The following is a 27,130-nucleotide window of genomic DNA, read 5'->3' as shown; positions in this document are numbered from 1 at the left end:
ATTACAGAGACCGAGATATCCTACTTCAGAAGACACAGGAGCGTCCTCAGATCCGCTTTGAAAACAGTCAGATATCACTCTATCCTGGCTATACACTTATGGTCCAACGCCGTAGATCCTCCTTTGAGGCGGTAAAAAGGAAATTACGAGATTTGAATTTAAAATACGCATTACTATTTCCTGCACGCTTGAAAATAATCCATGAGCAAAAAATGTATTTCTTTGAAAGTTTAGAAGATACAGAGGAGTGGGTCGAAGTCATGGACCCGAACTCATTGTCTGGAAAGGTCCTCCGGAGGCCAACAAACAACCCCAAACGATTACAAGGCCGGCAATTGCGCCGCAACTCAAGGATTACGATAATCCACCAATTCTCTGCCCTACTCAGGACCAGGTTCGGAGAAGCAAAGACACAGCTCTGGCAGCTGCAACCACGTTCAGAGACAACGCCTCAGGATTGGAATCATCAGAGGGCAGCACAGTGAGATCTGACTCAGAGAGCAGCCTGGCACTATTCCCCACAGTGAATCCGCAAACCGCAGATGACCTGTTGGGTTCGTGAAATAATGAATGGATTACCCTGTACCCGCATGTGACAGCGAAACACGATGGTGTTGGTACGAGAACTCATGGACACACATATCCTTTTTCTAATGTGAATATTATGGCATGATAATGATAGATGTATTAGCCCGGGCTCAGATGAGCTACTGACTGTGAATAATATCACATGGTTGGTGTGAAAGTCAGTCCCCTATTTGCGAATGCAACAATTCACTACAACAAAGTTCAATATGTTATGTTTTTAGTTTGGCTTTGCTCAGTTCACAAGCAGGGCCCTGTATTAATGTTACAGTGGGAGTTTAGGGGTTCTGGCAAGCAGCAGCTGATATACCCTATCTTGCATTTAATATCCCCTGACCTGGACACACACACCGCAGTTAACATGCAATGCACAAGCTCGACACATATAACTTGATTACATGGAATGTTCGGTGTCTAGGATCAGTGCAGAAACAGCATGGGGTGCATGCGCAATTGCTTAGGTGTAAGGCGAGATAGTTTTTCTGCAGTAGCTCCACTTGACAGAATCGGAAGCCGCAAAAATGCGGAAGAAATGGAGGGGTCAGATATTCTCTACTAATTACTCAGCATTCGCCAGTGGCGTAACGATCTGGATCAGATATGGCGTCCCGTTTGATGTATTAGATAAGAAGATAGATGCACAGGGTAGATACATATTTCTACGCGGAATACTAGATGGTATACATGTTATATTGGGGAACATATATGCTCCAAATTTTGATCAAAACAAATACTTTTGGGGGCTACACACGAAACTGGCAGGCTGAGAGGCATACCCATGGATCGTGGGGGTCGATTGTATTGCGGTCATGGATATTGTACTTGACCGCTCACACCCGTCCCTCCATGGAACAGTGGCAGCCAAACAGGTAGGGGCATTATGCAATTGGGTGGATGGATGGTCCGTATGTGATGTATGAAGACTGAAGAATCTGTTGACAAACAATACTCCTTTTATTCCCAGGTACACCAGTTACATACCAGAGTAGATAGAATCATGTGCTTCCTCTCTATAGCTGACCAGGTGACGCACACCACATATTTAGCAAAAACCTTTTCAGATCATAAACCTCTGGAGATTTCCCTTAGCTGGGGTAGAATACCCACTCCGGTGCCTACATGGAAGCTTTGCCCCAATTACTAGAAAATACAGTATTTCGCAATACACTGTCAACTACACTTATTTGTCTGAAAACAGCAACACTGCGTCCTCAGTATTAGTTGAATGGGACGCACTAAAGGCAGTAATCAGAGGAACTGCAATCAGCGTCACAGTGGGAGCAAGGCAGGAGGTACATAAGAGCCTGAAGACAGTAGAGGATAACATGAAAGGGCTAGAACAAGAAGCGGCAGTTGATCCCACCAAACAGGCTCCATTACAAGAGGCTTTTATTCAACATGCGGAGCTACTAGAAACCCTTAGGATTATCGATTATAGGGCCTTTACCCAGATAAAACACTCTGAAGCAGATAAATCAGGGACCCTGTTAGCACAGATACTAAGAGAAGATCCACCGACCATTGTCATCCGTCAAATTACCACGCTCGGGGGTAGCAAGGTATATACGCAACATGACATTAATGATGCCTTCAGTACATATTATGAAACACTGTATAGCAAACCACCTGCTCTGGACACCACCTTAATAGACATATTCCTAGAAAACTTACCTTACCCACAGGCCCCAGCAGACATGGAAGACACTTTGGCGGGCCCCATTACCAGGGCGGAAATTAAGGTCGCTATATAATGGGCTCCCGCGTAATAAAGCACCGGGCTTGGACGGCTTACCAGTGGAATTTTTTTGATACTTACTCGGAGGTCTTACTTCCTCACTTGGAAGAGCTATACAACAAGTCGCTTGAGTTCCCTTGCACTACTGTACAAGCATTAGTAGTATCACTACCAAAATCAGGGAGGGATACGACTGACATATCGGGGTATCGCCCACTATCGTTATTGGCAACAGAATACAAAATATTGAGTACAATTTTGGCAAACAGACTACAACCCTACTTAAATAGGTTAATACACATTGACCAATGTAGATTCATACCTGCATGCAGCACGTCATTAAATATAAGGAGGCTGCACCGTATAATGGCAGCTAATCTAGAACAATACAAAAATGCTGGTTGTATTGCACTGGACTTACGCAAGGCATTTGATACGCTGTCATGGGATTATATGTTCAAGGATATTGAAAAATGTGGGTTGTCTCCCGACTATCTCCGATGGATACGCCTGTTGTACGAGGCCGCGACGGCGAGGGTCCGATCTGGTAAACACATTTCACGAGAATACCGGGTGCACAGGGGCAAACGGTGGGGCTTCCCCCTGTCCCCACTGTTGTTCGTACTGGCACTAGAATCATTGGCACTTCGGCTGAGACAGGAGGCGGCTCAGTGTGGGATACCAATAGGCACATCCACGCAATTGATATCTGCTTATGCGGATGACATAATTATTTATGCGCAGGATCTCTTGGGAGGGCTACACCCAATACCGGGAATTTTTGCATGTTTCCAACAGATATCCGGCTTAGCCATAAACGAATCAAAATCAAACGCCTTCTTCTTCCAGGATCATTCATGCCCTGAAAGAATCAACCTTGGGCTGCTTTCCCTACTGGTAGCACAACACATGTTTAAATACCTGGGTATCAACATATACCTATCCCCAACGGACATGCTAGAAGGTAACCTAAATAGGGCTATTAGGGGAATACGCTCAAAGATCGCTTTTTGGACTATGTTGCCTCTCTCAGCGATGGGCCGAGTGGCAGTGTCGAAGATGGTGGTAATCCCCCGACTCCTTTACCAATTTATCGATTATAATACCTCCAACTATTTTTAACACACTTAACACTATATTATCGGATCTCATATGGGGAACGGGCCGCCGCAGAGTGATCCTTAGGAAATTACAAATAGACACAAACAGAGGAGTCCTCAGTGTGCCGGATATCCAAGCCTATTATTATGCAAGCCAATTGCAGTGATTGTCCTATTGGATGGCAGGTCGCAACCTGCAAGAGATCGGATTTACTATACGAAACATTGAACAGGGACTACACACACTATTATTACCACAGTGTTAAACTCCCTCAAAAGTATCGCTTTTATTACACACTGCATTGATATGCTGGGGAGAAGCACTGCAATATACATCTAGCTGTGCCCCCCATGCAGGCAACATCCCATTGCTGGGGATCCCACTACTGAGCAGTACACTCACGAAACACAAAATCAGAGCATGGTTAGATGCAGGTGTGGAGACGGTGGGGGCGCTCTTTAGTGGGGAGAGCCTAATAGACCACGAGAACTATATACGAGCAATCGGGGCAATAAGCGCTCTATATATGTTACACGCTGCAATACTGCAATTTGTTAAGAAATACTGGTCCTCCGCTGGGAAGAACCCCAGACGCATGAACTAGTCAAATCTCTATACTACATGGGGCAGGGAAGTCACTTTATCAAATGGTTATACTTGAGCATCTGGGCACACGTTAAAATGACTCTTGACGCCCTCTGAGCTCAATGGGTGGCAGACGTGGGATAAAAGATATCAGACAGGGAATGGGCGGATATTCTGGAGCATCCAAAGAAGGTATCACGAAATGCAAAGTTTAAGTTAATACAATGCATGGTCCTGCACAGAACTTATCTCACACCACACCGCTTACAGCGGATGTATCCAAACACGACACATCAATGTCCTAGATGCAAATTGGCAGAGGCTTAATTCATATGTTGTGGACATGCTCGAGCCTTAGAGAGTTCTGGGGAGAGGTCAAACGAATACTAGAGGAGACTACGTATCTTCAAATAGACGGCTCAGTGCCGGAGTGCCGGCTGGGCCTCCGTAAGCGTAGGTTGATGCAGAAGTTCCAGCTACGCTTCCTGGACTTGGCACTTATAGTTGCTAAGAGATCTATTACCATGCGATGGAAATCAGCTAACCCCCCTGCAATATACACATGGCACAGCAAAATATGGGGCCGAAAGCGCTGCCATACAAAGAGAGGAAGCCCGCAGACTGCAGAAAAATCCAATATCAATTGAATGGAAAATAATGTTAGAAGCCTTTAAAAGCACTAACCCTGACAAAATGTCTGATACCCTGAACACACAGTAGGTTATAGTGTAGAGGAGATATACATGATTGTCATGTAGTGAACAGAGATGGGGAAGGTGCACAAGAATGTGTAAAGAAAAATGCAAACAGTAACGGGCGTAAAGGAAATCATGAGGTGAATAAGAATGCCAGAGTATGGGGGGAGGGTGGGTGAATAGGTGTTACTTGTTAAAAGTTTATTATTATTGATAACTGCATACTTATGTCTCAACATACAATTGCATTGAAGACGAATAACCATGACATTGATATGTAGCAGGACATGTCAGAGAATATGATGACTATGTTACAGGCAGTACTAAACGGAATGGTATCAATGTACAAATGCTTAAACATGTTTGAATATAACAGATATATGTGGAAAATCAATAAATTATGTTTTGAAAAAAATGGGGAGATTCATCAAGTGGGGGCTGAGAAAGGCAAGGGGGTCAAAAAAGTTGAGTTTCCCATGTTAATTCTCATTGGAGTTCTGAACATGACAACAGCCCGAACTGTTGGATGGAATTACACCGAATTTGGCACAAACTTAGATTTGGTTATGCATATCATGCTTTCAGTTATTTGGTGTAAATCCATTTAGTCATTGTTGAGAAATTAAAGGAAATTTGTATAGCCGCGATCGGGGCTAATTCATGAATAATGATGAACTCATGCAGAGATCTGCAGAGCTCTGATTAGCTGTCAACATTTCAACCAGGAAGTGTTGCCAGCCATCTTGGGATTTGCTTTCAGGCGAGTCCCACAAAATGACGTCAAAAAAAGAAAAGGGGACATGGTAGGAATACCTTGACCCCTAAGCCTTGGCTTTGGGGTCCTCCTAGAACCCCTCCATGGCAAAAAAATATATTTTTAAATAATGTTGCAGTGAAATCACAATAATTTGCGAATTCATGCAAAAAGAATTAAAAAACCAAAGGCAGGCTCCAGTGCTTGATTTGAAAAGGACCCCAGGGTGGGGCAGGTCTGGGGGCATTTTTTTTTTTTAAAGGAGGGGGGTGCATAGGCCCCCCTCCTGAGGATCCCTGAGCACCTGGGAACACCACCTCCCGGGGGCTTTAATTAATAAAGGGTGGTCGGACGGACCCCCTCTTGGACTTCTAAGAAGCCCTGGTGACCACCACCACCCCGGGGCTCTGTTTTGAATAATGAAGGGAGGGCATGAAGACCCCTCTCCTGGGCTTCTAAGAAGCCCTGGGGACCACCACCTACCTGGGGCTAAAATACACATGCAGGGGGCCACAAGGACCCCTGACCCAGGGAATCACCACCTCCCCGGAGCTTTGTTTATTTTTTAGAAGGAGGGGGGGCAGTCTGCCCCTGTGACGTTTTCAGGCCCGGGGACCACCACCCCCCCAGGACCGGCTCCTGCTATGTCTCGGGATGCCACCACCGGGACATAGCTATTCACTCGGCTGGAGCTAACAGCTCCTGCCGAGCGAAAGCAAACACCCTGCTTCCAGCAAGCGGAGCTGTGAAAGTGCTCCCATTTACTGGAAGCATACGTTTCATCTTTTTCCCTGCCCACAGACATGCGGGCAACCAAAGAGATTAAATGATTACTCCTGAACGCAGGGAGCTGCATTTCCAGCTGTTTTATTTAGTTAAGAGGAGGCACCCCTGTTTGGTGGAGATTCACCTCAGTGTAGCCTCGTCGTCTTCTCTTGACAAGGATTCAGGTTATCACAAATTTGTGGATGAAGACGCTCAAGGAACAATTACATTGCCAAAATGACATGCACACAAGGTCACTTGAAACATTACTACGTGGTCCTTTACGGAGCCACAGTGCAGGATATGCACGAGACATTTACCCAGTGAGGTAGCACTTACTAATTAACCAGATGGAAGCACTCTAGTCGGATAAACTTTTTCGGCAAAACTGGGGACTCTTCTTGGAAAAAATTAGGTTCTTTTCAGGCACTGGTGCGTATTTCACAGAAATTAAACCTCAATCGGAAGCACTTCTAAATTTAAACATAGCAGGTGCCCAAGTGGAAGCTCTAATTCAGTATAGCACAAACAATCCTAAATTCTTGGGCTTAGGGAAAGCAAAGCAAATGTGTTGCCTTTCGATTTCCATGCTGAAAAACTATCTGTAATCCTTAATGGAGGTGACTGTATTATTTATCTATTGGAGCGCAATGTTATCTGGGTTGACTTTGATGAGTGATTTCTTTCTCATCCTCTCCTGGTGAGAGCAGAGTGCATAATTCTCGCTTTTACATACCCTAAATATGTAAATGCCCAAAATCCATATCACCACTCACAGACCCACACAGGCACTAACAGACCCACTCAGAGAGCCACACAGGCTCTCACACACACCCAGACACTCACAAAGGCACTCACAGACCCACATAGATTCTCACACACCCACTCAGACACTCACACATCCACTCACATATACCAAGGCACTCACAGACCCACACAGCCACTCATACACCCACTCACAGAGCCCCACAGGCACTCACAGGGCCACACAGGCACACCCACACCCACACAGATACTTACACATCCACTCACACACACCTAGGCACTCACAGACCCACACAGTCACTCATACACCCACTCTCAAAGGTGACATGCTACAGTTAAAACCATAGAAAATCACTGTTAAACCAAAAGTTGGAGGGACGTTATAGTTAGGAAATAGAATTTTAAAAAACATTTAAATTCGCGGAAAAAAATGAAGGTTACAGGGACGTTATGGTTAGGAAATAGAATTAAAAAAACCTTTAAAAATTCACCGAAAAATGTAAGGTTGCAGGGACATTATAGTTAGGCTCAGATTTCACTCATACAAAAGTATAGAAATTCAGCAGTTATAGTTAACTTAGCTAACAATAACTTATGTACCCGCAATGCACTGCTTGTGACCTCACATATTACATCACTCATGACATGGTCAGTGGCATCACTAATGACATCACTGATGATGTAAGGCGGGCACAAGGAAATTGCCAGTGAATTCCATACAAGATTGTATAGTATGTATGAGGGTTGGACCGTTAACAGTGACAAAGGCAGCTGAGAGGTCCAGTAAGTATCAAAAGGCCAGGTTACCCTAATCTGAGATCAAGAGGACATTGTCTGTTATTAATGTGATACTGTTATAATGCTGTTTCAGTGCTGCATCATGATGTAAAGACTTCACTGAACTAATTGCTTATCTCATCTGCATATATGTGAAGGACCTGTGAACCACGCACAAGCTTCTTTATTTTAGTGTTTATATCACTGATACTCACCAGAGCATCTATCTAATTTTTCTTGGTATACATGAGAAAGAATAATGAAATATAGCCAGACGCTCGTGACCCTCTGTTGTGTTTTAGTCACCCAATGAAATAGGTTTTAACATAGAACTAGTTTTGCCTGTCTCATTAATCAACATTGTAGTTTCATACATTTAAGCTACTTCTTTCTGTTTTCCACATACTTTATTCTACCTTGTCTCCTAATACATATTCTTTGTTCCCTAATTAAATGAATTAAAGTTCATACTTGCTTCTTATTATTAGGGCAATAGCCAGTAAAAGATGCAACGTTAGATTAGAAAGCACTTGGTTGAAAAGGCAAGAAGGAAAGGACCCTGCATTTTACAGAATCTATTATATGACTCATCACTCTGAAAAATTGAGTAGGAACGGGTCAAATGGGTATCCTGGGCTTTTGTTATTTGTTAGTTGTCTACTGAAAAAAGGATTAGAATTAGGGGGAAGAGAGCATAAACATTTTAGGGTAAACATGCTTATGGATGGAGATCAGTGAATGAAGGAGTGTTCTAAGATGGGATGGGGAAAGTGACTGGGATTGTTGGAATCTTCTCCTTAAAGAAAAGGGCCCGCTCATGGTTGAAGGTCTGTGAAAGGGAAATCTGAGAGAATGGCATGAGAGAGCTGTCGTAAATTTCTCCAGGAAGTAGAATGCCTCTTTATTGGTGTTTAAAGCACTGATGATTGTAGCCATGTAGTATTCCTTATTTGATTGTGACGTAACTATATATTATTTTTATTTACATGCCTGCTCTTTTCACATCAGGCTTCACGATAGACAAGGTAAAGTGCCCTGTCACATTGTGCAAGAATTTCAACCATTTATATTTATAAGCGTAGTTGGTACAATTTAAGGTTGTGATGTGATCATTTTACCATTAGCGATCACTGCTTCTGTCAAACTGAGGTATTTATGAGTTTAAGGTTAGCCATTCAGAACCTGTGGTGCAGGGTGTATTTGAAGTGGCAGAGGGATGGAGTCAGGATTTAATTAGGAAAGGGGCCCTAAAAATTCAGAAAAGGATGCAGAATTTGTGAAAGGAATAGTCCAGAAAATATATGCCAATCGATCAACTACACCTGAAGATAGAATTGAGCAGGTCACTTGCAGAGACAGTGGGCCTGATGATATTTTAGGTGAGGCGCAAGAGTCAAGATGAACAATCAAGAAAAGGAGGGACAGCAAGACTGCTGGCTGGTCAACAGAATATTGGACTGTGGGGCAAGATAATCCCAGGTAACGCAAAGAGACACAACATTAATTAATGGATTCAATGTCATGATTACCATCAGTGGTTAGGGAGTTGAGTTTTAGGATATATATTTGAGAATATATTTGACAAGAAAATGTTTGGTACAGCGTAGCATAGGCTGATATGGTGGAGAAAGCTGGTCTCTACTGGGTGAGTAGTTGTAGGTCAAGGGCATTACGCATAAGGAGCCAGAAGGTGCAATATGATGTATGACGAGTGAAAGGAGGTAAAAGTTGGCAGAGTTGTAGAAGAGTGTAGGAGGACGATGAGAGATTTTCATGTTGGCAAAGAAGGGAATGGAGGCAAATGTGGGAAGAAACCTACCTAGAATCTGGCAATAAGAGTGTGTGGAAGAGTGGTAGATGATTTCAAGGTAACATATGCAGACTAGGTGCACTTTATTTCAGAATCTGAATTCAGTGGAGGCCCTGGCTCAACCTCACTGCGGGTCATCTGTTCTTGCAGATAATATCCCAGACAGTCTGAAGGAGTCATAGAGAAGAAAACGTGATAGCTGTACCAACTATATTGGCTTCTGACGCACACCCATGAAGCAAAGAGATACCAAAGGATGATGCAACTAGAGAACATGAGCTTGAGGTAGCAAATGCCCACTTATCACACATAATGAGATTACAAGTGGAAAGAACAGACCAGATGGAATCCATGGCCTAAGATCCTATCAAGCTCATCCTGTGAACACTAAGTTAATCAAATCGGAAGAACTGTGAGATGCCAAGGAGCAGAACACACACATCGCTTTTTTCCTAATTTTCCCTCATTTCTCTGTCGAAATCAGCTTGAAGAAGACTCTCCAAGTGTGTGCTTACCTCCTGCTCTGAAGTCTCAGGCACACAAAGAATTCATCCCTAGCTCCCCTGAACTCTGCTGCTTAGTGTTCTGGCCGGCCAGGAGGTGCCTGTTCCAGTCTGGGGCCTCTGTAAGGTTGTTACTGCTGTTGGGAGCAGGAAGAACCTGAATAAACTGAAGAATTCAATGCATCACTCTTCTTGTGGGCTTTCCAATGCAGCACCGCCGTACGAGAAGAATTTCCACGCACTACAGCTATGCCGCTGCAGAGACAATGCAGCACCTGTAACTGCAAGAACTGACGCATCGTGGGGTTGCGGCTAATGAAATCGATGAAGCGCCGCTTTCCGCTGCCCATTCGATTGCCAGTGCATCCTGGATTTCCACGCATTGTACCTGTGCTGCAAGTTTTCCCGTCACATCACCCGCAGACCAGAACCATCTTGGAATCGATGCATCACTTGCCCCAGTCCAGATTCGACGAATCACTTCTCAAGCATGCAGCAGAACTGTTGCATCCCTTCCCCAAGGCCTCAGGAACTGATGCATCTCTTTATTTCTCAACGCTTCCCCTCTATGCAGCTGTTTGACCTTGTGAATTTTTACGCATCTACAGGTACTTTGTGAGAAATCAAGCATCCATCGTTTTCTATAGACCATGTTGCTTGAAACCTTTTTAAAGTCATAATCTTATTACATGTATGTTGGGTTTTTGTCATTTTAGTTTTGTTGAGTTTAGATAAAGATATTTAATTTTTCCTAAACTGGTGTTTTGTTATCACTGTATTACTGTGTCTTTGAGTACAAATACTTTACACATTGCCTTTGGGATAAGTTTATCTGCTTGTGCCAAGCATGGGTTATCTAAAGTTTGTATCCCCCTTACCCTGACTAGAAGCAAGGGTCCCCATTTCTAACAACCTATCTGCCACATTTGATACTGTCCCTCATACCATTCATTTACAACACCATCCAAACTGGGGATGGGAACTTTGGTGTGGGACTGGTTGAAGCCATTCCAGGACTCCAAAGGGCAGTAGGTGTGGGTAGTGCCCTTTACCTCCAAAGCCATAGCAGTGAAGGCTGAGTTATAAGTTGAGGTTGTTGCGTCACACAGTTGGCAAGGATTGTCCACGGCTTCGGTGCAAGCAACTGTGATGCATCAATATTGCAGAGGAATGTGCCGATTCTGATGGGCGCATTGGTGTCTATGTTTTGGTTCCTTGGGTTGCAGCACCAAACACTCACTTCCAAGGGCCCATGACTGGATTTAGCACCACTTGGCAGAGCAGGACTCACAGAAAAGGAGCCCAGGTGCTGGCAGCAAGATGCAGGCAAAGTATTTGATATCCCCGAGACTTCAGAAACAGGAGGCAAGCCCAACAGGCCATTGAAGAACGTTTGGAGATCCAGGATGTAGGGAGTCAAGTCCAGTTCTCTTGCTCCCAGGCAAGAAGCAGCAGTCAGCAGGCCAACACAGCAAAAAAGGTTCAAAGTGACACAACAGCTCTTCTTCCTGGTAGAATGTCCTGAGTGTTCTGAATAGATGGTGTCAGAGGTCCAATACTTATACCCATTCTAGCCTTTGAAGTAGGAAGACTTGAAAGAAAGGTCTATTCAGGTACAAGTGTCATCTCCTCCCTCTTACTCTAACCGAGGAAGACCCATCTGCTTGGGGATGGGCCATCAGGATGTGAGTTGAACACCTCAGCTCCCTTTGTTTGTGACTGTCCAGGTGAATGCACAAAGTCCAGCTGTCACCCAACCTAGAGGTGTAGTACAGAGACAGGCAGAGGGCAGAGATGGCTAAAGAAAGAAAATTCCAACTTGCTAAATGTGGCCTTTTCAGGCCTGCAATTGAAAATACAACTTCACTATAAGATGTGTTTTTAAATTGCAAGTCCAGAGACACCAAAATTACTCTTCCGTTTGTTTCTCAATTGACAGTTACACTTGTAACATCTTACAAGGCAGCTCCAATGGTAACCTATGGGAGAGATAGGCCTTGCAGCAATAAAATAAAAAAATTATGAGTATTTCACTACCAGGACATGTAAAACTGAAAAGTACATGCCCTACCTTGTAAGTACACTGCACCTTGCCCATGGGCTGTCCAGGGAATGCTCTAGGAGTGACCTATTTGTAATATAAAGGAAGTTTTATTCCTTACAAATAGATTAACTTGTAAGGTTGAGATAGAGGTTTAAACTGCACACACAGGCTCCACAGTGGCAGGCCTGAGACATGTTTTAAGGGCTGCTCATGTGGGTGGCACAATCAATGATCTGGACCCACTAGTAGCATTTGATTTACAGGCCCTGGGCACACGTAGTGCACTGTACTAGGAACTTATCAGCAAATCACAGAGAATCCAAATGCCATTACATTTTAGACACATGCACTTTAGCACTGGTCATCAGTGAAAAACTGCACAGAGTCCTTCACAGAGTCCTTATGCCAGCAAAAAAGACGTTCAGCACATAGTCAACACAGGAGATCAGAAAGCAAAAGATCAGGGTAAACCATGCAAAAAGATGCCAGGCCTAGCACGTGCCCCCTCCCCCCCCCCCTCCCCCAGTGAAAACTGCCAACCCTTTGGGAGTTCTCATCACTAAGGCGGAAGAGCCTGAAAAAAGACCATCAGCACTGGCGTGTTCAGTTCCAGGACAGTGTCTGGCTGTAAAGTCCATTCCCTGTAGTTGAATGGCCCACTTCAGCAGTTTAGGATTCTCACCCCTCATTTGCATTAACCATCAGAGAGGCCTGTGGTCTGTCTGAACCTGGAAGTGAGTCCCAAACAAGTAGTGTCTTATCCTCTATAGCACCCAAATCACAGCACAGCTTCCCTTTCTATTGCGCTCCACCTCTATTTCAACATCCTGCTTATGAAGGCTACAGGTTTCCGGTCCGAAGAAGTCAAGGGAATCCGCAAGCATCCTTTGTCCATGCCATGGGCTATCCTTTTCCATTCTTTTGTGCAGGAAACATCAGAGGTGCCATTATCCCAGGCTGCCCCATCCCCCATGGCGTACGTGCGCCCTAGTGCAGACCCCGGTAGTCCCACCATTAAACAGGCACAGGCTGAGTTGGGGTTAGAGGTCGTAAATGGACAACACATAAATCGCTCCCAGCAGTCCCTTCCAGCTCCCTCCCCCGCGCGTGCCTAAATCGTGAATCAGCTAGAATGTAGTGGCTTGCGGATTCCTACCATGCGACATGCCATCAGATACAGCGTACCCCAGTTTTATCCCCCTGGTTTGTACAGTTTGAATCATTAACTGGCGCATAGCCCCACACCAAGCGTAGGGTTGATGGTGAGAGCGAACACCCGACTCCCAGTACAGCTCATCAGATGCCCGGATGACTCACTTCACACCTCTCTCTACGTTGACATTACTACTTATTGAAAAGTTGAAGGTGTCATGTACTGAGACAATACTCTACCCCATGATCAGATGTATACTTGATCAGAATATGTTCCACCAGAATTTGCTTATGATGTACTGTACTTTCAAAATACAAATGCCAATAAAAATGATTTTACACAAAAAAAAATGAAGGCTACAGGTTGATCTAGGCCCTCGTTGTTGAGCAGTGAAAGCATGGTCCCCCAAGCCATTTTCTGATCCACCGTAAAGTCCATTCCCTCTAGGGAGATGGACCACCATAACAGTTGAGGATTCTCAGCCCTCATCTGCATTAATCATCGGAGGGGCCTGTGGTCTGTCTGAACCTAAAGCCAGCAAAAACAGAGTTCAGCACATAGTCAAAACTGGAGGTCAGAAAGCAAAAAGTCAGGGGAAACCCCACCAAAAGATGCCAGGTCTTACAGTTAACCATTAGGAAAATGGATTTTGTTTAAATCTCTTTAGCTGGTCCATAGAGCAGTGTTTCAGGCCAGCTCTGGCTATCTTGCAGAGAGGTTACTGTCCTATTGCCCTACTAGATCGATGCATTAGGCATCTGCCGCTTTGCTGGTAGTGCCTCGCATTAAGCATACGAGTAAGGGAAGTCAGCATTCTCATTCTTAGCGGTTAAGGCCTGGAGTCAGCTCCCATGGGGCCTTCCGATGCTTCCTTCAGAGGACATCTTCCGAAGGAGACTGAAAACTTGGCTTTTCTCCTCCTCTGATTAGGGTTTCAGTGTATTTGATGCGTACTTGTGCTCCAGTGCCAGGACACTCTTGAGTAGCTGTGCGCTTTACAAAACAGCATCATTCATTCATTCATTCATTTGTGAATTTGGCTGAAACTGAGATCTCAAGAAGAAGGGCAATAGCGAAATGACGGGGTGGTCAGAGTGAGGATTGGGCCACAGAGGAAAGGTTTGCTCCAATAAAGGAAAGCAAATAGTGATGATCAAGGATGAACAGGTGAATCTGGGTGAAGAATCCCAAACTAATGTGTCTTAATGAGTAGCAACCTTCTTGTCGCAGCCACTGTGTCAGTCGTGCAAATCAGCCCACATCAGTAAAACCCCTTAATTATCCTGGCTCCGTGAATGTGGATCCTCTCTCCCATAATGCATTACTTCCCACTTTAGAAATAAGAAACAAGAATAAAACAAGCCCGAAAGAAGCATGCAAATAATGACATACATTTTTACATATATTTCATTTAAATGTATTTGTAGTTTGTTCATAATTACCTGCTATGTAAGCTCTCAAAAATGAAAAGTTATATATATTGAAAAAAAATGTGTCCAAGGATCATAGCATTGTATTATGGTTAAATGAAACAGTGGCCTGTGATAATGACTTCTATGACCCAATGTTCTGAATTCAAAAGCAGTTATGTCATTGTAAGGCTGTCCAAGAGCACAGATAAGAAGAGGGAGTAGTGAACAAAGCAGATGAAACTAAGCTTTATGGCCCACCTTGGAAGGCTCACTTCCACCTCCTCCTCTTCCATTTCAGAGATCCAGGCTTTTATCAGATCAGCTGTAATTACTTTTTCCATTTCTTCAATGGTGACACGTTCTGCAGGAAGCACTAGAATTAAACTGATCGCCTCTCCTTTGTAAGGTAATTCCAAAACCTGATAACTCACATCCTTATCTGAAAAAGTTCCTAAAAGAAAGGAATTTTAAAAATGCGGTTAACTGGCAGCATATTAACCTACACTAAAGTGTTTAAAACTTGTTGGAAAATTACCAATCTTTGTTCTCAGCTGGAGATGCATCGTTGGTATTTTGGTTACAGAACCATGTTTCTTTGTAAATTCCATCAAATGAGTGTTTTCTGGTCGAAATTTATATTTCCATTCCCCTCGGAAATAAATTGCATTCAGCAGCACAAGTTTTGTCAGAGTTCCAAAGTCTTCACTAGAAATCAAGTTGTGGATTTTGCCTGTGAAAAGTACATCAGATAAATTGTTTAAATGTTGAAAAATGCTTACATGTTTAGTCGCGGCTCGCAATACTCGTGGGTGAGGGGGCGGGGGGTCGCGCGGGGGTGAGGGGGGTTAAAACAAAAAAAAACTTATCTGACCGGGTCCCACGCCCCCACGCCGCCTCGTCCCACGTTTGACATTCACCTGAACAGGATCAGGCATGCTCCCTCCCCTCTCGTAAGCCAATCACAATGCTGCAATGGCAGCTTTGTGATTGGTGCGGACAGCGCCCAGCCGGTCACCTGTAGGGTGGCCATTTTCTCTATGAAGGCTGTGCAGCCTCCAGATTTATCAAGCTCCGCAGGGCAACGCAGGGTGGCCTTCCATGGCTTGGTTAATCTGACTTTAGCGTTACGTTGCTCTTGCGTTATCTTGTGTGACACAAGATAAACGCAAGGTCAACGCAATAATTTGATAACTCTGGCCCAATATTTTTTATACGATGCTCCATACAGCACCTCTAAGTGCTTATTAACAGCTGTCACACTTACCAGATATAGTACTACACAATTTGCTGAACTTGGAAGGATGTTGTGGCTTTGCCGGGTATCAAACAGCTGTCCAGCATCTCATTACTGAACGCATTTAATCACTGAACCATATTGCTAGACAACTCGGCACACTAATGAGTTATTCGCATTATTTTAATTACTTACAGTACAACAGTAAGTTAACTATTTCCCATTTAAAATACATATTCAATTAATAATTTAAAAAATATATGTCTTCTCTTGTTGTTTGCTGTCAGACAAGGCATTCTGACACAAAAATAAGTGAATTAATGCACCAAAACTGATCATCAACATGTCACGAGTGACAACCAAGCTCTGCTACTCATAGCAGACAAGATATGCCTCAATTCAAGTTTGCTTGTCAAGAAATTAAGGAGAGGTAACACTGGTCTTCGAGATTTGATATGTAATGTTTTCTAAAATGTGTTTTCCTGACAAAATAGGTAACACAAAAAATGTATACTTTCAGAACTGTGTGGCATAGCCAGTAGTGGGGGTTTCTAGTGTACTGCTAGAACCATAAACTCAGTGGTGATATTGTTCTCACATCACCTACATCTATTTGTACTGGTGGGAAGGTCATCTCAGCTAGTTATTGAACTTCTGAAATCCATGTCTGCAAATTCCACAACTTTACCGCAAACCACTAGGCTGCTTAGGGGTGCGGAGATGACAACAGACCCACACGATGCCCCAATGACCTTGTTGTAGTATTCTCTTATTGATCAGGTCAGAAGGAGGGGCTTTCTCCAAACTGATGAAAGGTTTGGGTGTTGACTCCCTCCTGACAAGGTGGGATGGACACACAGAAATTGGCATCCACATGAGTACTCTTCTGCTTTCCTGGTGCTTTGCCTCTGTACTGTTCTTCTTTCTTTCTAGACTCCATGCTGACCACTGTGGCATTTATGGTTTTGTTACTTTCATAGATAGATTTAATAGTTGAAAGTAGGTGGTCATGTAGTGGTTGGTGTTAAACACCGGGGCACATCCTAAACTTGGAAGTGCATGTGTGGCAAAAGAACGCATAGCCAACACCAATGTTTAAGTTTACTTTGTGACCACGAGGTCACATCATCAAGTCATGGCCGATACTACTGGGGTCATGCGTGATGGGTTTCTCCGCTTTTCCCCTTCAATTGGTTCTTAAGGTGGGATGTTCCATTTACCAAGACTACCTACCTCCTTCACCAAAACAAAACATCAAAAATATGCTATGAATGGCATGGCGATTGATCATTTACAAACATCATGCAAACTTTGTCATAAATGATGCCGTTATCATTACCTGAATAACAAGGAAAAAATTACCCAGGCACAGTAGTACAATTGAACATTAGAAAAAAAAAAAATCAGATTAAGACAAAATCCTTTAACTCCTTGGAGGTCACTGGTAGGGGACGTAGGTCATATCTCCCCATACAGTGCCAACTAGGGCTGGTTCACTTCCGTCCCATTCATCTAAAGGTTGAGTGACCCCCTGCACTTGGACCTGCACCACTGGTGTCTCGCCTATAATTCCTTGGAGACACTGAGGAATTGGTTTGCTGGTGGTGAACATCAAGAGCCCTCGGCAGTGACATAGGGGAGGAGCAAATACCATTTTGCAGACTTCTCATGTTGTCCTCATCCTCTGCAGAATCAATCACAGGAGACACACCGCTAGTGCTCTCTGATTCAGGTTCCGGCTGTCGGTACAGTTGGAAGAAAGATACACTCCTTGCTATTCTCTCCCCTTGCTTCTGGGCAGTGATCATAGTTCCTTTCACAGCACTCACTCTTTATGGCTCAACCTCAAACGGCAAAAGAAACTTGCTTCCCATACGTCGATTCTTGACAAGTACCAAGTCACCAATTTGAAAATGCCACGGCTTGGCCCGTCATTTCCTTGATGTGCTGTCATTTCATGCATGGTATTGCTGCAGAGCCTCTGCAGCCTTCTCTCCAATCTCAGAAGTTTTCCACGATATGATGAATGATACCACCCAGCAGCGGCTCATCCATTAGGGTGGAGGAGCGCCGCCCCACTGCTTTCTTGCAGTGTGAGAAGCAGAAAATAAAATGGGATTGTAAATACAATTTTATTTTCTGCTGCTCGCGCTGCGAGAAAGCAGGGGTATGCCTGGATGGGGGCGGGTGGGAGGGCATGCCTGGTTGGGGGTGGGTGGGAGGGCATGCCTGGTTGAGGGCAGGTGGGTGGTCCGGTCGGGTCGGGAGGAGTATCCTCACTGTTTGGTCGGCCCTGGCGCTGACCAAAGCAGTCATGAGCACTCTACATTTTCTCTATGTAGGCTGCATGATGCCTACATCCAGAAAATGGCTTCCCTACAGGTGCCCGGCTGGGCGCTGTCTGGGACTCCGCAACAATCACAACGCTGCAATTGCAACGTTGTGATTGGCTTACAGGAGGGGAGGGAGCATGCCTGTTCCTGTTCAGGAGCAGAGCTGGCGCTGGACCCGACCCAGGACAGGGCACTGCCGCCTTTACAGGAAGCTTATCGCCTGCTCCATAAGTACAGCCTGGCGTCTCCGTCCAGGAAGGAGGGATTTAAGATAATACACCCTATGTTCATGCAGGTGATTACAGGGCACCAAAGCCAGATAATAATAGGATAGAGAGATGTTTGGGAGAAAGCTAAGGACAGGGTCTGACCTCAAGCACCAGCACTACAGTGTGCCGACTGTGCCTGCTGTGCACTCTGGGCAGACTCAGTACAGAATTTTCTGGAAGCTATCAGAAATTTCAGGCAATGAAAAAGAAAGGTCTAACAAAGCGCAATGGTGGCATGTGTCACGTGCATTGGAGCAGCGAGATGAAAGACAGAGAAGAAAGCGGGCTGTGCGTTCCAGCAGAGACGGAGCGGGAACCGCTTAGGTAAGTTTCTTTTTTTTTTAACCCATGGTAACCCACGCACGATGCCCCTGCCCACACCCGCGAGTATTGCGAGCCACGACTGGTACCACTCACCATCCGATTCATGCACAAAGTGCTAGGGGACACTCCAGTGGTGGCATATGAAGTGAGATGGTACTCACGAAGGAAGGCATAAAGTGAGCACTCCATGTTCTGACCGTTAGCTAATGCAATTCTCAGGACTTTATTTAAAGTTTGCATGATTTGTCCTGCCCCACCGCTAGCTTGAGGCCAGCGGGGAGGATCTTCCTATGATGAAGGCCTCGTGAAGTGAGGTGCTCAGCAAACTCCTAACTAGAAAAGGGATGACTGTTGTCAGTCCTGAATTCATTCAACAGACCATGAGTTACCATAACCTTTTCCACCGAGGCTAAGGTCTGGCCGGCAGTCATTGACTCTAGAATCTCAAATTCCGGGTATGTTGAGAAATCGTCTATTATTACCAAAATGTGTCGGCCAGTGGGCAGACTTCCAAAATCAGCACTCGCTTGGTGTCCAGGAATAAGAGGAATGAGTTCAGTGATGAGAGGTGCTGGTGGATCTGCCGGGCCAACCGCTTGGCACATGGAACATTGTATCACAGTGCGTTCCAACCAGTCATCTAAACCAGGGAACCAGACCTTGCATCAGAGCCCGGACTTTATCTTCACCACTCCTTGATGTGCGTAATGGGCTAAATAGACCACCTGTTTTTGCAGTGATGCCGGAATTACCAATCAAGGATGTCTTAATAGACTTCCTTCAGGATACACAGCAAGCTCATGCTCGACATCATGTGGTGACGAAAATGTCAATTGGGCATCATCTGTTCGAGGAGAGGCCTGGTGAGTGAGAGTGTGCCAGTTTCCTGAAAACACTGCTGATATTGCTAACTAAAAACAGTCATCTGACTGGGTAGCAGCTAATGTCATCCAGAGAGATTGGCAGAGGCCTGGATCACTCTACCATCATTCACACGTACTCCTCCACATCTTCTGCATCTGATTCTTCACCGATAGTGGCTGGTCTCACATACCTGGAGAGATAGTCGGATGCGTTTTGAGACTCTGGATAACTCACTACTGTGAAACGGTATTCCTGTAACTGAAGGATCCATTTTCGATCCTGGGAGGTAGTTTTGACGAGAACCCTGTGACTAGAGGTATCAATGGCTTGTGGTCCATGTGAACTATAAAAGGATGGCCGTAAAGGTAAAAATGGCAACACCCCAGTGGACTGCAATAGCCTCCTTCTCAATATGAGAGTAACGCTGCTCCGTATATGTTAGAGCATGAATAGTGTACACCACCGGAGCCTATTCACCATTGACCTGTTTTTAAGAGAGCATTGCCCACAGGCCAGTACGGCTGGCGCCCATGGATAATTCTGATTCATTGCGACACTCAAAGTAAGCCAGCATGGTTCGTGCTGACAGAGCTTGTTTTGTCACTTGGAATGCTTCCTCTGGGCAGGTCCCCTTCCTCAAACTGCATTTGCTTTTGTCAGTTCCTGAAGAGGATCTGTGAGTGTAGTCAAATTTTGAATAAATCGGCCACAGTATGTGACAATCCCCAAGGGGCTGCGGATGCCTGTAACACTCATTGGCGCTGCGGCTGACTGAATGTTCAGAACCTTTGCGGGATCTAGCATGAACCCATGTTCTTAGAAATGATAGCTGAAGAATGAAATTTTTTTTTGGAGAAAGGCACACTACGGTGCACGGTGAGTCCACTGTTCTGAAAGCGCTTGAATATTACCTTGAGCCTGTCAAGATTCTGTTCAATGGTTGGGGCATGCAGTAGGATGTCATCACTAACATTGATGATTCCCTTCAAGACCAGCCAACATGCCCCTGATGGTATCTTGAAAGACTTCAGCCGCACTTGACACCCTGAAAATGAAGAATTTGTATCTTGTTAGACCCATGTGTGTGAAGAAAGTTGTGATGGCTCTAGATTCTAGAGCCAGTAACAGTTGATGGTATTTTGCTCGGAGATCCATCTTCGAGAACCATATTGAACCACTCACTTCTGCTGCGATATCATTCACAGTCGGCATTCATGTCGGATGGCCATGTTGGGTAGTCGCATGTGGAGGCAGATTCTAACTTCACCGGGCTGTTTAGGCTTGCAAGCGACTACAATTGGGGACGCCCAGGTGTAGGACCCTCTCCTTACTCAATGATGTCCGCCTGTTCCAGTTTTCTCTGTTCTTGTTCTACCTTAAGGCGCAGATGGAAGGCCAACCGGCAATATCTGAGTGCAACCGGCTGCATCGACCCTTCTATGTGGAGGTGTATGAGACTTTTTTTAGACAACTAAGACCTTGAAATAACTGCAAGAATTCAGTCAGCAGATCGTGTATACTCCCAAAGTGCACACTCAGAGTAAAAGAAACTAGGTGAAGTTGTTCCGCCGTTCGACAGCTCAGTAACATTTCAGAGTCACTCTTTGTGACATATACCTTGACACGTGTGTTACCTGATTCATGTGAGATTTCTGTGGTAAAAACCCCTGCCAGTGGGAGTGGCGTTGAAGAACCCTAAGAATACTACAAAACACAAAGAACTATCTTGGGTCTAAGAGTGAACAATGATGACAAGTGACAGAGGTTAGTTACGGGAAACTCCCACTAGGAAAACTCCCTTTACATAGGACTGGAACCCTCACTCATCCTAGGTGACATGCTTCATCATTGAGTTCTTTCTCCCGATGGAAAAACCTAGTTCCACCGAGGGCTACAACCCCTTCACTGTGAGGGAGGAGTCCAGGGATGTTATATGTAAAGATGAGGCTGTATACAAAGGAGATCCTTTTTAGTCCCTTATGCGGTGAGTGGAGTGAGAAAACAGCAGCGCAAACAATAAGCTAATTTAGGAAAAAGAGTGTGGTGAAGTTAAAACTGAGTGGTGAGAACCAAAATATTTTTATTTTGTAGGTTTCACCATCAGGGTTAAAAAGCAATGCAGCTCACCTCAATGGGCATGAGCAACTGCATACCGTGGTGTGCGGCGAGACCGGGGAGCAGACATGATTATTCTCGGCAGCCGGTAACTATGAGGCATATGGCACAGGCAGCACCAGCGGGAGGTGGCGTATTGCAGGTGAGCCGCAATACCAGATCGGGTGCACGGGTGGGGAAACGAAACTCACGCTCGTCGCCAATTTGTTAAATACTGAGCACAGCCTGAACATGAAAGCGCACGCGTGGCAAAAGAACACAGAACCGTCACCAATGTAGTTCACTTTCAGTCACTAGTTCCAGGCCTCAGGTCTTTTTAATATCTCCCCCCGTCAGCTCATGGCCAATACCACTTGGGTGATGTGTGGCAGGTTCCTCTGCTTTTAACCCCCCTCAGTTGCTTCGAAAGGTGGGGCATCCCTTGTCCCAACACAACAGGTGGCTGGATTATGAGTAGGCATATATTTGTGAACAAATGCAAAAACAACAGTTGATGGACAGAATGCAGAACAATGTCATACATTCACCCCAGTACAGAGATCTGGGCCTAAATCCATTGTTTTTTTGCTCACCATGCCATTCCAGTTTGGACCCAGCCATTTGCAAATCAGTCTTGACCCTGTGCCTTATGGGAACAGTCCAGCCCGAACTGCCAGGCCAGGTCCTCCCTGGACTGGAAACAGGCATCCAAGGACCGGTTTCGGGGTTTCACCCCTCTTCAGCCAGGATAGCTTGATTCCAGTGGCATGGAGAGCACAGGACTCACGTCTGAGCATACCCGTCCCACTCGGGGTGACACATGCAAAAAGAACTATTGATGGACAGAATGCAGAATAATGTCATACATTCACCCCAGTACAGAGATCTGTGCCTAAAGCCATCGTTTTTTTGCTCACCATGCCACTCCAGTTTGGACCCAGCCATATGCAAATCAGTCTTGACCCTGTGCCGTATGGGAACAGTCCAGCCCGAACTGCCAGGCCAGGTCCTCCCTGGACTGGAAACAAGCATCCTAGGACCGGTTTTGGGGTTTCACCCCTCTTCAGCCAGAATATCTTGATTCCAATGGCATGGAGAGCACAGGACTCACGTCTGAGCATACCCGTCCCACTCGGGGTGACAAATGCAAAAAGAACAATTGATGGACAGAATGCAGAACAATGTCATACATTCACCCCAGTACAGAGATCTGGGCCTAAATCCATCGTTTTTTTGCTCACCATGCCATTCCAGTTTGGACCCAGTCATATGCAAATCAGTCTTGACCCTGTGCCCTATGGGAACAGTTCAGCCCGAACTGCCAGGCCAGGTCCTCCCTGGACTGGAAACAAGCATCCTAGGACCGGTTTCACCCCTCTTCAGCCAGGATAGCTTGATTCCAGTGGCATGGAGAGCACGGGACTCACGTCTGAGCATACCCGTCCCACTCGGGGTGACAAATGCAAAAAGAACAATTGATGGACAGAATGCAGAACAATGTCATACATTCACCCCAGTACAGAGATCTGGGCCTAAATCCATCGTTTTTTTGCTCACCATGCCATTCCAGTTTGGACCCAGTCATATGCAAATCAGTCTTGACCCTGTGCCCTATGGGAACAGTCCAGCCCGAACTGCCAGGCCAGGTCCTCCCTGGACTGGAAACAAGTATCCTAGGACTGGTTTCGGGGTTTCACCCCTCTTCAGCCAGGATAGCTTGGTTCCAGTGGCATGGAGAGCATGGGACTCACGTCTGAGCATACCCGTCCCACTCGGGATGACAAATGCAAAATTAACTATTGATGGACAGAATGCAGAACAATGTCATTCATTCACCCCAGTACAGAGAGCTGGACCTATATCCATCTTTTTTTGCTCACCATGCCATTCCAGTGTGGACCCAGCCATATGCAAATCAGTCTTGACCCTGTGCCCTATGGGAACAGTCCAGCCCGAACTGCCAGGCAAGGTCCTTCCTGGATTGGAAACAAGCATCCTAGGACCGGTTTCAGGGTTTCACCCCTCTTCAGCCAGGATAGCTTGATTCCGGTGGCATGGAGAGCACGGGACTCACGTGTGAGCATACTCGTCCCACTCAGGGTGACAAATGCAAAAAGAACTATTGATGGACAGAATGCAAAACAATGTCATACATTCATCCCAGTACAGAGATCTGGGCCTAAAGCCATCGTTTTTTTGCTCACCATGCCACTCCAGTTTGGACCCAGCCATATGCAAATCAGTCTTGACCCTGTGCCGTATGGGAACAGTCCAGCCCGAACTGCCAGGCCAGGTCCTCCCTGGACTGGAAACAAGCATCCTAGGACCGGTTTTGGGGTTTCACCCCTCTTCAGCCAGAATATCTTGATTCCAATGGCATGGAGAGCACAGGACTCACGTCTGAGCATACCCGTCCCACTCGGGGTGACAAATGCAAAAAGAACAGTTGATGGACAGAATGCAGAACAATGTCATACATTCACCCCAGTACAGAGATCTGGGCCTAAATCCATTGTTTTTTTGCTCACCATGCCATTCCAGTTTGGACCCAGCCATTTGCAAATCAGTCTTGACCCTGTGCCTTATGGGAACAGTCCAGCCCGAACTGCCAGGCCAGGTCCTCCCTGGACTGGAAACAGGCATCCAAGGACCGGTTTCGGGGTTTCACCCCTCTTCAGCCAGGATAGCTTGATTCCAGTGGCATGGAGAGCACAGGACTCACGTCTGAGCATACCCGTCCCACTCGGGGTGACACATGCAAAAAGAACTATTGATGGACAGAATGCAGAATAATGTCATACATTCACCCCAGTACAGAGATCTGTGCCTAAAGCCATCGTTTTTTTGCTCACCATGCCACTCCAGTTTGGACCCAGCCATATGCAAATCAGTCTTGACCCTGTGCCGTATGGGAACAGTCCAGCCCGAACTGCCAGGCCAGGTCCTCCCTGGACTGGAAACAAGCATCCTAGGACCGGTTTTGGGGTTTCACCCCTCTTCAGCCAGAATATCTTGATTCCAATGGCATGGAGAGCACAGGACTCACGTCTGAGCATACCCGTCCCACTCGGGGTGACAAATGCAAAAAGAACAATTGATGGACAGAATGCAGAACAATGTCATACATTCACCCCAGTACAGAGATCTGGGCCTAAATCCATCGTTTTTTTGCTCACCATGCCATTCCAGTTTGGACCCAGTCATATGCAAATCAGTCTTGACCCTGTGCCCTATGGGAACAGTTCAGCCCGAACTGCCAGGCCAGGTCCTCCCTGGACTGGAAACAAGCATCCTAGGACCGGTTTCACCCCTCTTCAGCCAGGATAGCTTGATTCCAGTGGCATGGAGAGCACGGGACTCACGTCTGAGCATACCCGTCCCACTCGGGGTGACAAATGCAAAAAGAACAATTGATGGACAGAATGCAGAACAATGTCATACATTCACCCCAGTACAGAGATCTGGGCCTAAATCCATCGTTTTTTTGCTCACCATGCCATTCCAGTTTGGACCCAGTCATATGCAAATCAGTCTTGACCCTGTGCCCTATGGGAACAGTCCAGCCCGAACTGCCAGGCCAGGTCCTCCCTGGACTGGAAACAAGTATCCTAGGACTGGTTTCGGGGTTTCACCCCTCTTCAGCCAGGATAGCTTGGTTCCAGTGGCATGGAGAGCATGGGACTCACGTCTGAGCATACCCGTCCCACTCGGGATGACAAATGCAAAATTAACTATTGATGGACAGAATGCAGAACAATGTCATTCATTCACCCCAGTACAGAGAGCTGGACCTATATCCATCTTTTTTTGCTCACCATGCCATTCCAGTGTGGACCCAGCCATATGCAAATCAGTCTTGACCCTGTGCCCTATGGGAACAGTCCAGCCCGAACTGCCAGGCAAGGTCCTTCCTGGATTGGAAACAAGCATCCTAGGACCGGTTTCAGGGTTTCACCCCTCTTCAGCCAGGATAGCTTGATTCCGGTGGCATGGAGAGCACGGGACTCACGTGTGAGCATACTCGTCCCACTCAGGGTGACAAATGCAAAAAGAACTATTGACGGACAGAATGCAGAACAATGTCATACATTCACCCCAGTACAGAGATCAGGGCCTAAATGCATCGTTTTTTTGCTCACCATGCCATTCCAGTTTGGACCCAGCCATATGCAAATCAGTCTTGACCCTGTGCCCTATGGGAACAGTCCAGCCCGAACTGCCAGGCTAGGTCCTCCCTGGACTGGAAACAAGCATCCTAGGACCGGTTTCAGGGTTTCAAACCTCTTCAGCCAGGGTAGCTTTATTCCAGTGGCATGGAGAGCACGGTACTCACGTCTGAGCATACCCGTCCCACTCGGGGTGACAAATGCAAAAAGAACTATTGATGGACAGAATGCAGAACAATGTCATACATTCACCCCAGTACAGAGATCTGGGCCTAAATCCATTGTTTTTTCTGCTCACCGTACCTTTCCAGTTTGGACCCAGCCATATGCAAGTCAGTCTTGACCCTGTGCCCTATGAGAACAGTCCAGCCTGAACTGCCAGGCCAGGTCCTCCCTGGACTGGAAACAAGCATCCTAGGACCGGTTTCGGGGTCTCACCCCTCTTCAGCCAGGATAGCTTGATTCCAGTGGCATGGAGAGCACGGGACTCACGTCTGAGCAAACCTGTCCCACTCGGGGTGACAAATGCAAAAAGAACTATTGAGGGCCAGAATGCAGAACAATGTCATTCATTCACCCCAGTACAGAGATCTGGACCTAAATCCATCTTTTTTTTGCTCACCATGCCATTCCAGATTGGACCCAGCCATATGCAAATCAGTCTTGACCCTGTGCCCTATGGGAAAAGTCCAGCCCGAACTGCCAGTCAAGGTCCTCCCTGGATTGGAAACAAGCATCCTAGGACCAGTTTCAGGGTTTCACCCCTCTTCAGCCAGGATAGCTTGATTCCAGTGGCAAGGAGAGCACGGGACTCACGTGTGAGCATACCCGTCCCACTCAGGGTGACAAATGCAAAAAGAACTATTGATGGACAGAATGCAGAACAATGCCATACATTCACCCCAGTACAGAGATCTGGGCCTAAATCCATCGTTTTTTTGCTCACCATGCCATTCCAGTTTGGACCCAGTCATAAGCAAATCAGTCTTGACCCTGTGCCCTATGGGAACAGTCCAGCCCGAACTGCCAGGCCAGGTCCTCCCTGGACTGGAAACAAGTATCCTAGGACGGGTTTCGGGGTTTCACCCCTCTTAAGCCAGGATAGCTTGGTTCCAGTGGCATGGAGAGCATGGGACTCACGTCTGAGCATACCCGTCCCACT

General features: G+C 46.0%; 1 protein-coding gene across 2 annotated transcripts in view; it reads right to left on the bottom strand.

The window, feature by feature from the left end:
- SERPINI2 (serpin family I member 2) overlaps window positions 1–27,130 on the bottom strand; it is a 100,373-nt gene that overhangs the window by 32,750 nt on the left and 40,493 nt on the right. For both annotated transcript variants that reach the window (XM_085635183.1, XM_085635184.1), the window contains exons 4-5: window positions 15,220–15,414; window positions 14,943–15,135 (exon numbers count right to left, since the gene is read on the bottom strand). In XM_085635183.1, the coding sequence (XP_085491309.1) occupies window positions 14,943–15,135; window positions 15,220–15,414 (388 nt within the window). The remainder of the gene's footprint in view (window positions 1–14,942; window positions 15,136–15,219; window positions 15,415–27,130) is intronic.

This window comes from Triturus cristatus, chromosome 11, assembly GCF_964204655.1.
Source record: "Triturus cristatus chromosome 11, aTriCri1.1, whole genome shotgun sequence".
In the NCBI taxonomy this organism is placed as follows: Eukaryota; Metazoa; Chordata; class Amphibia; order Caudata; family Salamandridae; genus Triturus; species Triturus cristatus.
This window is presented reverse-complemented; position numbering and strand designations above follow the sequence as displayed.